This window comes from Brassica oleracea, chromosome C7, assembly GCF_000695525.1.
Source record: "Brassica oleracea var. oleracea cultivar TO1000 chromosome C7, BOL, whole genome shotgun sequence".
Lineage (NCBI taxonomy): Eukaryota > Viridiplantae > Streptophyta > Magnoliopsida > Brassicales > Brassicaceae > Brassica > Brassica oleracea.
In genome coordinates this window covers 20,103,687-20,116,794 of record NC_027754.1, presented here as the reverse complement: position 1 = coordinate 20,116,794, position 13,108 = coordinate 20,103,687, and the positions used below count along the sequence as shown (strand labels likewise).

Sequence of the window (13,108 nt, the reverse complement as noted above, 5' to 3'; positions counted from 1 at the left end):
TATTTTCTGGCTGCTGAGGAAACGTCGCCGTTTAATCTATAATCACGTTACAACGTATTTACTTTGGAATGTGGCTTTACGAAGACTGAGAATCGTCGTCGTGTCCACCGAGATCCAAATCACTCAGTTTCGTTTTCATCCCTCGTTTCTAGACCAGCTACTCGGAGCTCCGGCGGCGTAATTCTTCCGCGCGGATTACTCGATTTGTAGATTCTTCCTAAAAGTTGCTCCAACCATGAATCCCTTCTCTTCCAGTACTCGTCTAAGGTAATTGGATCCTCCTCTTTCCATTTCCATCTCACGTTTCATAATAGTCTCTGTTTCTGATCATATACGAATGGGAATGCGAGAAGGATTTGGGTGTTTATATGTTTCAGATCAGTTTGAAAATTTACTTAAAAAATTGTATGATTTCAGGGACATGATCAGATCCATAAGAGCTTGCAAAACAGCTGCTGAGGAGCGTGGCGTTGTGAGAAAAGAGTGTGCTGATATCAGAGCATCTATCAACGAGAATGACCCTCATGATAGGCACAGGAACCTGGCTAAGCTCATGTTCATACACATGCTGGGCTACCCTACGCACTTTGGGCAGATGGAGTGCTTGAAGCTTATTGCGTCCCCGGGGTTTCCAGAGAAGAGGATTGGTTATCTCGGGTTAATGTTGCTTCTTGATGAGAGACAAGAAGTCTTGATGCTCGTCACTAACTCATTAAAACAGTATCCTTTACTGTTCCTAGTGACTTTGCATAGATTCTTGTTCAGTGTTAGTGGAGAAAGATTGAACTCTTGATTTAGGGTTGCATTTGCTGTGATGGGAATTTGGAGAGGAAAGCATATTGTATTGATTTTAATAGCATGGCCTTTGCTTAGATTCTTGTTCAATGTCAGTGGTGAAAGATCGCACATTTGCTTTTGGGATTCATTGCTATGGTAGGAATTCAAGGAGGGGAAAATAGCTTAATAGATTTGTTCCGGTTTAGCCTTGACTCACGTGCAGAGATCTTAACCACACGAACCAGTATGTTGTAGGATTGGCGCTCTGTGCTTTAGGGAATATTTGTTCTGCGGAAATGGCTCGTGATCTTGCGCCGGAAGTAGAAAGGTTGATCCAGTTTCGTGACCCTAATATCCGGAAAAAGGTGAAGTGTTTTCTAGTTCCTATATATGGCTTGATGGAGTTCGATTGCTGTTTTTTTTTGTTCTTTCATTTCTTTGACCATTTGTGTTGTTGTATTATATGTAGGCGGCACTTTGCTCCACTAGAATAGTAAGGAAAGTTCCAGATCTTGCGGAGAACTTTATAAATGCGGCTTCGTCCTTGCTTAAAGAAAAGCATCATGGTGTTCTTATAACAGGAGTTCAACTTTGTTATGAACTATGCACGATCAATGATGAGGCCCTAGAATTCTTCAGGAAGGTAGCTCAATAAACTTCTGTAAATCGCTTAATTAGTGCATACAGGAGCAGCGGCATATTGTAGTTTTATATTTTTCGTTGAACATCCGTACATGTGCCCACTATATTACTTGTATAATGCTTCTGTGTACTATATTTCTCCTTCACTTACGTTCCTGCCCTCAAATGAGTTTGATTCACGTGCGGTATTCGCCTAGAACTAGATCATTGTGCTGAAATGGGCAGACAGGTTTTTTGATAAAGTTTTGTCTTTGTATTGTCTATGCAGAAATGCACGGAGGGGCTAATAAAAACTCTGAGGGATATTACAAATAGCGCATATCAGCCTGAGTATGATGTTGCAGGGATCACAGACCCTTTTTTACACATACGGTTACTTAAGGTCCTGCGTGTTTTAGGCCACGGTGACGCCAATGCTAGTGATTTGATGACTGATATACTTGCCCAGGTTAGTAACAAATAGCTAATGATCCTGGATATGGCTCACCATTTTCACATTTAGGATGTAATTCCCTTAGGAACCATCAAGATCTTATCGTAATTTTCTTTCAGTTGCATTAAATATATATTTTTAAATTTTTGTAGAAAGTACTAGTGTTATATGATAGCTTTGTTATCTCATGTGCTACAGCTGATCATGTTTAAGTATAGCGTAATGGGAGAAAGAAGCTTCACTAGTTGATAGGTGATGGGATATCATTATTTTTGTTGGATACAGGACTTGTTGGGTACTGACATTACACGTACTTTTGGCCGGGTTGAATTTTACCTCTTTTGATGCTTGTCTTTGTTTATTAGCGAGTGCTTATTTGTGGCTAGATAAGGTTGCTTCAATCAGTTCTATCACCATGGCGAATCTTGCTTCTGTTGCATGTCGTGTTTTAGAAATCTTCTAACTTCAGAGTCAGGGATCTACTGTTGGTTGCTTTGTTTTCTAGTTCCTTGCTGTTACGCTGAGAGATATCTTTATTCTAGTTGGTTTCATGCTATTGTAGGTGGCAACAAAAACTGAATCAAACAAGAACGCAGGAAATGCCATACTCTATGAGTGTGCTGAAACAATCATGGCCATTGAAGACACCAGTAGCTTGCGTGTGCTTGCTATCAATATCTTGGGAAGATTCCTATCTAACCGTGACAATAATATCAGGTTCAAGTTTCAACCCCTTCACTTCAGTTTTTATCTGTTACAATCATATGATACCATATGTTTAGAACTAGATTACTAGTTTGTTGTTTTCCGTTTATCAATGCAACTCTATGAAACACATTGCCCTCTTGTTATCAGCCAGTGCTTCTTAATATTCGTTTTATATTATAATTTCTCACTCTTGTTCTCTCAGACATGCTGCACTGCACTCCCCTTATGAAATTCATATTCTCGTTCTCTCAGATATGTTGCATTAAACATGCTGATGAAAGCAATCGCTTTTGATGATCAAGCAGTGCAAAGGCACAGAGTTACAATCTTGGAATGTGTTAAGGTATTGTTTTTAGTACTACCCGGAAATATATGTATACAACTGTAAGTAATAGTTGTCTACTTGTCTTAGAGAAAGAATTCATATTAATTTGGTTTTTGCTTCCATCAACAATTTAGGACCCAGATGCTTCTATCCGGAAAAGAGCTCTTGAGCTCGTCTCTCTTTTGGTGAATGAGAATAATGTCAAACAACTGACAAAGGAGCTAATTGATTATTTGGAAATCAGCGATGAAGATTTTAAGGAGGATCTTAGTGCAAAAATTTGTTCTATCGTTGAGAAGTAAGTATTCTGTTTGAGAAAGTGAGCACTTGCCTTAACTTTTTTTATGCTCAAGAGATTTGAGTGTCGAGTTAACTGGATTCTATATTGATTTATTGACAATTTCGATAATGCAGGTTTTCTCCAGAGAAAATCTGGTACATTGATCAGATGCTCAAGGTTCTGTCGGAGGTATGGATTAAAATACGAGACATTTTATGCTATGTTTGAAGAGTTTATAGTTGTCTAAGCTCTTTTTGATTGGACATTTTGTATCGGCCTTAACCCTATTGTCCTCTATTACGTCTTAGTAGGCTGGAAAGTTTGTGAAAGATGATGTGTGGCATGCTCTGATTGTTGTCATAAGCAATGCATCAGAGCTTCATGGGTATACAGTCAGAGCATTATACAAAGCAGTCTTGACATATTCGGAACAGGTACCTCTTATTTTCTATGTTTGATTGATTTCAATCTTCAATTTGTGTAATCCTTCCTAATATGGTTTCTTTGAGATTTCAAATAGGAGACCCTTGTCCGAGTGGCCATATGGTGCATTGGGGAATATGGTGATTTGTTGGTCAACAATGTGGGGATGCTTGGTATTGAAGATCCAATAACGGTGAGCACTACAGTACCAATAGTAACTCATTTTTATCCCTATTTAATAGGCAGATGCTCTTGTTTTCCGGATGTTTTGTTGACCGTAAAATAAAACATGCAATGACTAGTTGACTGCCTTGAGCAGGTAACGGAATGTGATGCAGTGGACGTTGTTGAGGATGCCATTACTCGCCATAACTCAGATATGACTACAAAAGCGATGGCATTGGTTGCTCTACTGAAGCTGTCATCTCGATTTCCTTCTATCTCAGAGTATGTTAAAGTTTTCTCAATCTCAGTGTCTGTTGTTCTTATCCCCCCACACCCCTCGTTCATCCAATATCTTTACTTCTCAACTTCAACTCTACACAAGATGCATATGCGTACTGAATATATGAATAATGGAATTTTGGCTGTGTCTATCAGAAACTGCAGTGCGTAACCTTCTGAGAAATTATTAGAAATACATTATCCATCCTTGCTCTCAGCTCTCTTCTGGTGATTAAACAAATTTATAAAATTCTGGTAGGAGAATTAAAGATGTAATTTTGAAGCAGAAAGGGAGCCTTCTCCTTGAAATGCAGCAGAGAGCTATTGAGTTCAATTCTATCGTTGAGAGGCATAAAAATATCAGGTGGTTAATGAAATCCCTTGTTTGTCTCTTCATTATCCATCTTCTAGTGTATTTTTTTCATTGTGCCTGCCCCTTAGAGCTCATGAAAGCGAGGTCTCTGTGCATATAGGTCTTCCCTGGTTGAGAGAATGCCAGTGCTAGATGAGGCTACCTTCAATGTGCGGAGGGCTGGCTCTTTGCCTGCGTCAGTTTCAACAATGGCCAAGCCTTCAGTTAGTATTCCAAATGGTGTTTCTGCTCCACTAGTGGACTTGCTGGACCTGGGTTCTGACGATATCTTGGCTGCGCCTAGTAGTTCATCTGGTGCAGATTTCCTTCAGGATCTTCTCAGTGTTGACTTAGGATCATCATCAGCACAATCTGGTTAGTTCTTTGGTGGCGCCTCTACAGCTGCTCGATTCATTTTATGGTGTCCTTAGTTATGATATTTAAGCTTTGCAATGTTTCAGGTGCAACCCCAGCTCCCAAAGCCGGCACAGATCTGTTGCTGGATATTCTTTCAATTGGGACCCCTTCTCCGGCACAAAACAGCACATCAGCAATTGATTTGTTATCAACAGCCGACATGAACAATAATTCTTCTACTGCGCTGGACGCACTTTCTTCATCAGCTCCACCTCACATAGCAACTACCGCGTCTGCTGGTGGTATGTTTGATTTGTTAGATGGCCTTTCTCCAAGTCCATCAAAGGAAGGTAAAGAAATGTCTCTAGATAATCACTGAAACAGAATCTATATAATCACTGAAACCCTTTTACGAAAATCAGTAACTTAATTGCAGCAACCAATGGTCCAGCATATCCACCTATTGTTGCATACGAGAGCAGCTCCTTGAAGATTGAATTCACTTTCTCAAAGCCATCAGGGAACCCACAAACAACAAATGTCGAGGCCACTTTTATAAACTTATCTCCTGATACTTTCACTGATTTTGTCTTCCAGGCAGCTGTTCCAAAGGTGATTTCAGTTTCTTAACTTCGTCCTCATCTTTTTTTTGCCCCTTAGTATAAAGTTTTCTTTCCTTAACCTGGTCTGTCGTTCTTGGAATTTTCCAGTTCCTCCAGCTGCACTTGGATCCAGCTAGCAGTAACACACTCCCGGCAAGCGGTGGTAAGGTAACGCAGAATCTGAGAGTCACTAACAGCCAGCACGGGAAGGTATCTACATTTTCTTTTTTTTTTTGTTAAGTAGGTATCTACACTTTCTTTGTTGAGCTTCCTTTCTAAGCTCATGTCTTCAACATTAAGTGAATCATTTCATGAGATCCGCAGCTCAATCTATGTTCAAATAAAGATTGGTTGATCCTCTAGATTTTAACACTCGAGGGATTGAATGTTTATATGACAGAAATCTCTTGTGATGCGCATGAGGATTGGGTACAAAGTGAACGGAAAAGATGTATTGGAGGAAGGACAAATCAACAACTTCCCTCGTGGGTTGTGAGCATAAGGACTTGAGTATTTGTTTTCATCATCCGGATTCAACAACAAAAACAAAGACTGGTCTTGCCCGAGCCGTTAGATGCTGCAAAATCACCTTTTACCCTTCCTATTTTCTTTACATTTCCATTGTTGAAACAAGAACTTATGGCTTTGTTTGGGATTTGAGGTTCTCCGGGTTTCTTTTTGAACAAAACTTCCCGTTTGGTATCTAAAGTGATCGAGGAAACGCACACGTTTGTCTCGTTGTGTATAAAACTTTAAAAGAGATGTGATTTACGCAAAAGTTTCGGATTTAGTAGCTGTTGTTTAACCTTTTTGTCACCAATGCCCCAGATCACGTTTTTTTTTGAGCAAGATCACGCAGTTCATTGATGCTAAGTGTACAAAAGTTTTTTTGAGTATGGGATCAAAGATTAAGCTGTGATAATTTGGAGACCACTTGAAATAGATTCTGGGTAATTTGGGCCCCACTAACCAAAATTATACAAATTTTTAACAATATAAACATTTACGAAACAATCATGTCTATAGTATATAATAACGCAAATGTTATCAGTATTCTGCGTAACAACATAGTCTGGTGGCTACACGCCTCATCTTGATCACCATCTATCGTGTTTAGTGTTTTCGATTACCACAGTATGCAAAAATTTATTTTAATTTTTGGAAGGCTTTCAAAATATTTCTTAAAAACTTTTAGAATATTTACTATATATGAATTTTAACCAAGTCTAGTGGGCACACACCCTAACTTGAACTCACTTAATCTCTTTATGCCACATGTTCGATTTACACCATTGTCAGTAGAAAAACTTTTTTGTAAGGCTAATTACTAGATTATTTTAAACTTCTACTAGTAATAATCAATCCAATGACGTTATATAGCGAATCACCACCTGGACGAATACATAATGTTGCAGAGCAAATTTATTTCACTGGCTTAATTTGCACGAATAGTCTTCTTGTTGTGTGACCAATGTGATTTTGGTGAGATTAACATTTTTCTTGAATTACAAATCTCATCTAATAAAATATTGGTTAATGCTCACAAAATAACATTTTATTATTTAAAAGAAAATTGGAAGGTCCCTTGAAAAAGAACGCGATTGATTTCTACTCAAGATGAAACGAAAATAAAATGTGCGAGGTTGTATCATACAGTATGATTTTGTGAGTCAATAAAAGTGATGCCACATTGGAAAGAATTAAGAGCTTTTGCTCATTTTTCTATTAACTAGAAATGATAATAAAAGATATGAATTGACTAATTGTTTATTAGAATGAATCTCACAAAAAGTATATTTTTTCTTGAAAATGAATCAGTTGTGGTCCTTGCGTTATAAAATATAGAAAGAGTGTTACATTTTTCATCTGCTAAAATTAGAAACTAATTGGAACCACAGTTGTTTGTATTTCTAAGAGACTAATTATATATGTGGGCTGATACGGATTCGGTGAACTGGAGGATAGTTTTGATAATGAAATAAATATCTGCAAATTTCCAAGTTACCCAATTTACTAGTTTTAGTTGATCATATAGGAGTATCCAACGTGTCTAACACTATTTCTTATAGGCATGGATATTTTATCCAAACCTGAAAATCCGAACCAGAACCGGTTCGAAGCGAAACCAAATTATAAGTATCTAGTTGAGTCTAAAAATTTTTATTCAAAAGAACCAGAAGCAAAAACAAAAAACTTAAATCCAAAGAGAACTGACTCGAATAGACTCGCCCGACGAGAACCGATTCATACCCAATTAAAAACGAATATCCAAAACTATGATTTCATGTGTTTATTTTTATATTTTAGTTTATTATTTAGTTGAAAATTCTACTCGACGACTGAAAGCAGTCGATTCGACGACTCGAAGTAGCAGCCCGACAGCTTGGCGCAATCGACGAAAGGCCCATTAGGTCAAGACGAGTTAGGTTAACGAGTAACCGCCTATAAAAGGGAAGAGAGAGGCAACGAGGAAGGGATCCGCATATCACTACACATTTACTTTCGGCTAGAAATTAGGGTTTTTCATCTTACTCTCGCCGATTTTTACCTTCCGGCGAACTAGCTTTCACCGGCTTACTTTCTACCGTTTCTTTCCTCTTTTGTAACACAATCAAACGATTCCTTGATCTACTAAACGTCTTTGTCTCGACCCACCGACGAGTTCTCGTCCCTTCTCTTTACTAGTTTATCGACGGATCTCGGTTCAAACATATCAAATTTGGAATTTAAAAATGTTTAATTTTAGTTGTTAATAGTTTCTCTTTGGTTATTTTATAAACTTTTAGATAAATATGACGGATTTTAGATAAATTTTGATGGTTCATGTACTTCGAGTCTATTTTGAATCTTAAATACTCAAACCCGACCCGAATCTGAAAATTATATGAATTTTACATATATCCAAACCGACCATGTCCCGAGAGAAACCAATCCGAACCTGAGCCAGAAATTTTCAAGTACCCAATTTAATCCAAGTTTGTAGTACTTGAACCCAAAAGAAACCGACCCGAAAAACACCCATACCTAATTTATTAAACAATGATGTAATTCAATAGTTTTTTTTTTGAAATTAACTTTGTAATATTCAGAAGTTCCAAAAATTCGTGTTTCTGAAACCTTGTTAAAATAAAATCATTTTATAATTCTAATGAGTAATGACTATATTAGTTTTATAACTTCCAAAAATAATCAAGTTAATACCGTTGTTTAGTTGCTAATCTTTTCTAATTTGAAAACCTCATAGTCTCGTTTCCAAAAGGAAAAAGACATTTCTTTAAAGAAGCGAGAAGATTAAAATGACATCGTTAAATCATTTTCTTTAATTCAACGAGCGTAGAAAATGAACTTTTCACCAGATTCAGCTATTTTCCTCACTTTCCTCAGCGTAGGAATCATGTCCAAAGTACCCATGTTCATTGAGAAACTTGAGAAGGCTGAGAAGCAAGTGATAATTTCAAGAGACACATCTCAGGTTTGAATCTATTACAAATGGGTGTCGTTTTTTGGGCTCTAGATTTGAAATGGTTAGCTTTGCAGGCAAATGAGGAACGTGGGAAGGTGCACAAGAGGTTTTTGGAAGAATTCCAGCAAAATAAAGAAGGTGGGCTGAAACCTTTGTATTTCATTGTGTGAGTTTCTTTTCTAGGTTATAAGATTGATTTTTTTTTTTTGCAGGATATGTAGATTATGTCTCGAAAAACTTGATGCATTATTACCTTCAAAGGTGAGAGTTTTTTTTCTTTTGGCATATAATCATGTTTGTAACCAAGAAAACATGATGGAGATATATATTTTCTTAATAGGTGTTTGCTAGGGATCGGCATGCTAGAAAGGAACGTTTGTCTACTGGAAAGCAAATAAAATTACACATAAACCGGCTTATGAGAAGTCGGATTGGTGACTTAATTGGAGAGGTTAAAAGATACTTTAGGTTTATTATATTTGTCTGGAATACATGTAAAATGACAATTGTTTTTCTTTTACAAGAATGTGAACTATTCTTAGAAAAATATGGGAAACCATTGGCTTCAGTGATAACTAGGTAAATATAATAAAATTCATAGTAAACATTGTGAATTATATGTCCCCATCACTCATCATAAGGTTTTATTTTTTCTTTAAGAGTAAGACAAAGAGGCGTAATAGGCTGAAAATTCTTCCAATGATTCTTTGGATTGCCCAAAATTTGACCTAATCTGCAAACTAAAGAAACGATCATTAAAGAACATTGTTTGATGCTCAAAACGTAACAATTTTAACATAAAGTAAGGAAAAAATACCTTATCAAAATGAGGCAAGATACGGCAAGATACGGCAGTTCACGGAATCAAGAACCACGCTACTTTGAACACCTCTTTGTTCATAAGAGATCAAAGTTAGAAAATATTTATGGGTCACAAACAATTTGACATCCAATACAATTCAATTCCATACCGTGTAGGATGGAACCATCATGTGCATGCAACTTATCAACTCATCTACATGAAGCGTATCTGAAACATGTTGCAAAAAGTTGACATTTTCTAACGGTTCAATTGATTTACAAGTTGTTTTGGATGCTACCATGTTTGATGTGAGCTTTTTCATGCCAAATGAATGAGTTTTGTTTGTATTTAGTAAAAAATTGAGCTGATATATAAAATGAAGCTTTTAAAGAACTAGTTTGGGCTTCTTCTCCACTCCCGCGTGTCACCAGAACGCTGCTTTTTACCACCACAAAGCCTACCCAAGAGGCGCATCTCTCATGTACTCTCAGAGATGACTCTTCTAAATATAGCTCGCCGCTCAACATGTTCACCAAATTCAAAACTCTGTCGATGAGCTTGAGGCTCAGCCAAGCCCTTGAAGGTTCTTTAAACATGTGCACTTTTGGCCTTGAGTCTCTCTTTCTACGGCTCCGAATCATCAGCACTAGTTTCTATGACCACATTAACAATCTTTAACTTGGACTGATAGTCTCTGTCCCTCCGGAGCAGCAACAAACAACAGTATTGGTATTAGTTATTATTATGAACAACAAACAATGACACTCATGAAATATCATTAACTGTTATGCAAAACTTACCGTTACGATAAGCTTATCATGTGAATAAATGACAAGTACCAAATGCATAAAAATCCAGCCAGTGGCTTCCCACTCAGATCGATTCACCTGCAAAAATCAACAAGATGATAATGTGCAAAACAAAAGTTAAGCTTACCATGTAAAATCGGCTTTCATCATTTAAATCAGCAGCCGATGGCCAGAGAGGCAATTCACCTACGAAGGGAACGCTGGCCTCTGGATTACTATGATAGTGTGGCATGAATGGCTCTCTGGCTGAGTCACCTTCAACTTTAGCTTCTTCTTTGAGCCTAGCAACAGCGCAAGTAAAATCTAAACGCCCAAAAGATTTTTCATCAATTCGAACCTGAAAGGTCTTATCCGATGGACTAATATATGGATCGTTGCAAGCAAGGTCAAGTAGTACGAGCTCACACAGTTCGTCGTCATGTTGAATTTGATTAGAGAAGACATATGGTAGCTTTTCCCCTGACAGATGAATAAAGGAAATGGAGTGAAAGAGGTAACAAATTAAACACCAACTAGAATGAAATAAAATATATTTAGTTGCTTGCTTTATATTATGACGTTGCAGTCCCACCATACAATAACTCTTCACCAAATCACGATAAGGATAACGACCATCATGGCCTTCAAAAGTTCTCATTACACAAATTGGTGTTCCACACATATATGATGGAATTGAAACATTCTCGAGATCAAAACCTTAAACCATCACCATAATAATCAGTCCATAAACAACAATCGACTAGAATCAATCCATAAACAAATTCATAGTAAACATTGTGAATTCTATGTCCCCATGACTCATCATAAGGTTTTATTTTTTCTTTAAGAGTAAGACAAAGAGGCGTAATAGGCTGAAAATTCTTCCAATGATTCTTTGGATTGCCCAAAATTTGACCTAATCTGCAAACTAAAGAAACGGTCATTAAAGAACATTGTTTGATACTCAAAACGTAACAGTTTTAACATAAAGTAAGAAAAAAACCTTATCAAAATGATGCAAGATACGACAGTTCATGGAATCAAGAACCACACTACTTTGAACACCTCTTTGTTCATAAGAGAACAAAGTAGAAAAGATTTATGGGCTACAAACAATTTGACAACCAATACAATTCGACTCCATACCGTGTAGAATGGAATCATCATGTGCATGCAACTTATCAACTCATCTACATGAAGCGTATCTGAAACATGTAGCAAAAAGTTGACATTTTCTAACTGTTCAATTGATTCACAAGTTGTTTTGGATGGTACCATGTTTGATGTGAGCTTTTTCATGCCAAATAAATGAGTTTTGTTTATATTTAGTAAACAATTGAGCTGATAGATAAAATGAAGCTTTTAAAGAACTAGTATGATCTCTAAGATATAATTAATTTCTAACAAAAACCAATGTAATATCATAGTCTAGTGGCTAGACACCTCAACAAGGTTCTTTCAAAAGAAAACTAGGTAAAGATAATCAAGTTCATAGTAAACATTGGAAATTCTCTGTCCCCACAACTCTTAATGATTTATTTTGTTTTTAAGAGAAAGACAAAATAGGCGTAATAGGCTGAAATCTCTTCGAAAATATTCTCTTGATTGCCCAAAATTTGAAATAATCTGCAAACTAAACAAGTCTTAGATTTGTCTCTTGTAGATATATCAAAATCACAACTTGATAATCAAATTGGGGAATTTAGCTTACATGTTAATAACAAAATCACTATGATGACTTGGAAGATGATAAAAAGGTTAACATTCTAATTAAACACAAAAAGTTTAAACTTATGTGACTATAGTTAACATTCTATTTACTAAATTTTTCTTATATGGGTTAAGAAATTTCGTGAAGATATTTTCATGGAAGTTCACATGTGAAATAATGATCAAATGTATCATCTTTTTATCGGCATGTGGCCACTGGCCTAGTGAGTAGCTTGATGTATACACAAGTGAGAAATCAAGTAATAACTCATGGCAGTGTGTAAAATGAGCAATGGTGTTTATCGAGGTGATGAGGGATATGTCTATGTTTCTCTATCAATGTTGTATTTTCATGTTTGTCTGGGCCGGGTACGGGTACAGGAGAACAAAATTTTGTTCAAAGTTTATCTCAGCCTAGCCATCTACTTTTTTATTTCATGACCTGTTGCAGTGGCTGAGGAGGTGGTCAACTGACCCATGTGAAAACTATAAATATTAGTTTTTGTTATAAAAGTAATGGAAAAGTCTATTTTGATTCATTCGATAGAATTCCTTATATAGGAGATTACACCTTCATAGATAAATGGAAAGATTACAAAACATAATCTCTTGGTTATGAGCCATCCACAATCTGGTTCATAACACTCCGTCTTGGATGTCACCACCTTTGGACTGAATGGATCAGTGTCCAAAACAAGTGATCTCACCCCATGTACAAGATAATGGGTGAGATTGGTCCATATTAGATCTCTCGAGTACCCTTTTCTGTATATACTATTTGATACACAAGGATTTCATTGTTAATGTACTCAAGCTGTAATCTCAAACAAAACTTTGTTTTCCAAATTTTCATCTCAAACTCTTTCTTGAGATATTCAACTGTTTTGGAAATTGTATCCAGAGGTTCTTAGGATATTCAGATCATATACTTTGATGATTATCAATATTGTTCTCGAGAACTTGCTGTACTTTCAGCTCAATACCCTCTAGTACTTTCATTAT

At 36.6% G+C, this 13,108-nt stretch overlaps 1 protein-coding gene and 1 pseudogene across 1 annotated transcript; one reads left to right on the top strand and one right to left on the bottom strand.

The window, feature by feature from the left end:
* Positions 1 to 35: 35 nt before the first annotated feature.
* LOC106305973 (AP-1 complex subunit gamma-1-like) lies at positions 36 to 6,133 on the top strand. The gene is made up of 18 exons (XM_013742417.1): positions 36 to 267; positions 418 to 720; positions 1,001 to 1,142; positions 1,247 to 1,420; positions 1,688 to 1,867; positions 2,415 to 2,569; positions 2,813 to 2,903; positions 3,020 to 3,183; positions 3,300 to 3,354; positions 3,477 to 3,599; positions 3,686 to 3,781; positions 3,908 to 4,035; positions 4,292 to 4,396; positions 4,506 to 4,759; positions 4,846 to 5,091; positions 5,178 to 5,353; positions 5,452 to 5,553; positions 5,744 to 6,133. The coding sequence occupies exons 1-18, from the start codon at positions 236 to 238 to the stop codon at positions 5,837 to 5,839; spliced, it is 2,622 nt and encodes an 873-aa protein (XP_013597871.1). The 5' UTR covers positions 36 to 235; the 3' UTR covers positions 5,840 to 6,133.
* A 3,952-nt stretch (positions 6,134 to 10,085) lies between these two features.
* LOC106302797 lies at positions 10,086 to 10,861 on the bottom strand (annotated as a pseudogene).
* Between the last annotated feature and the right edge of the window lie 2,247 nt (positions 10,862 to 13,108).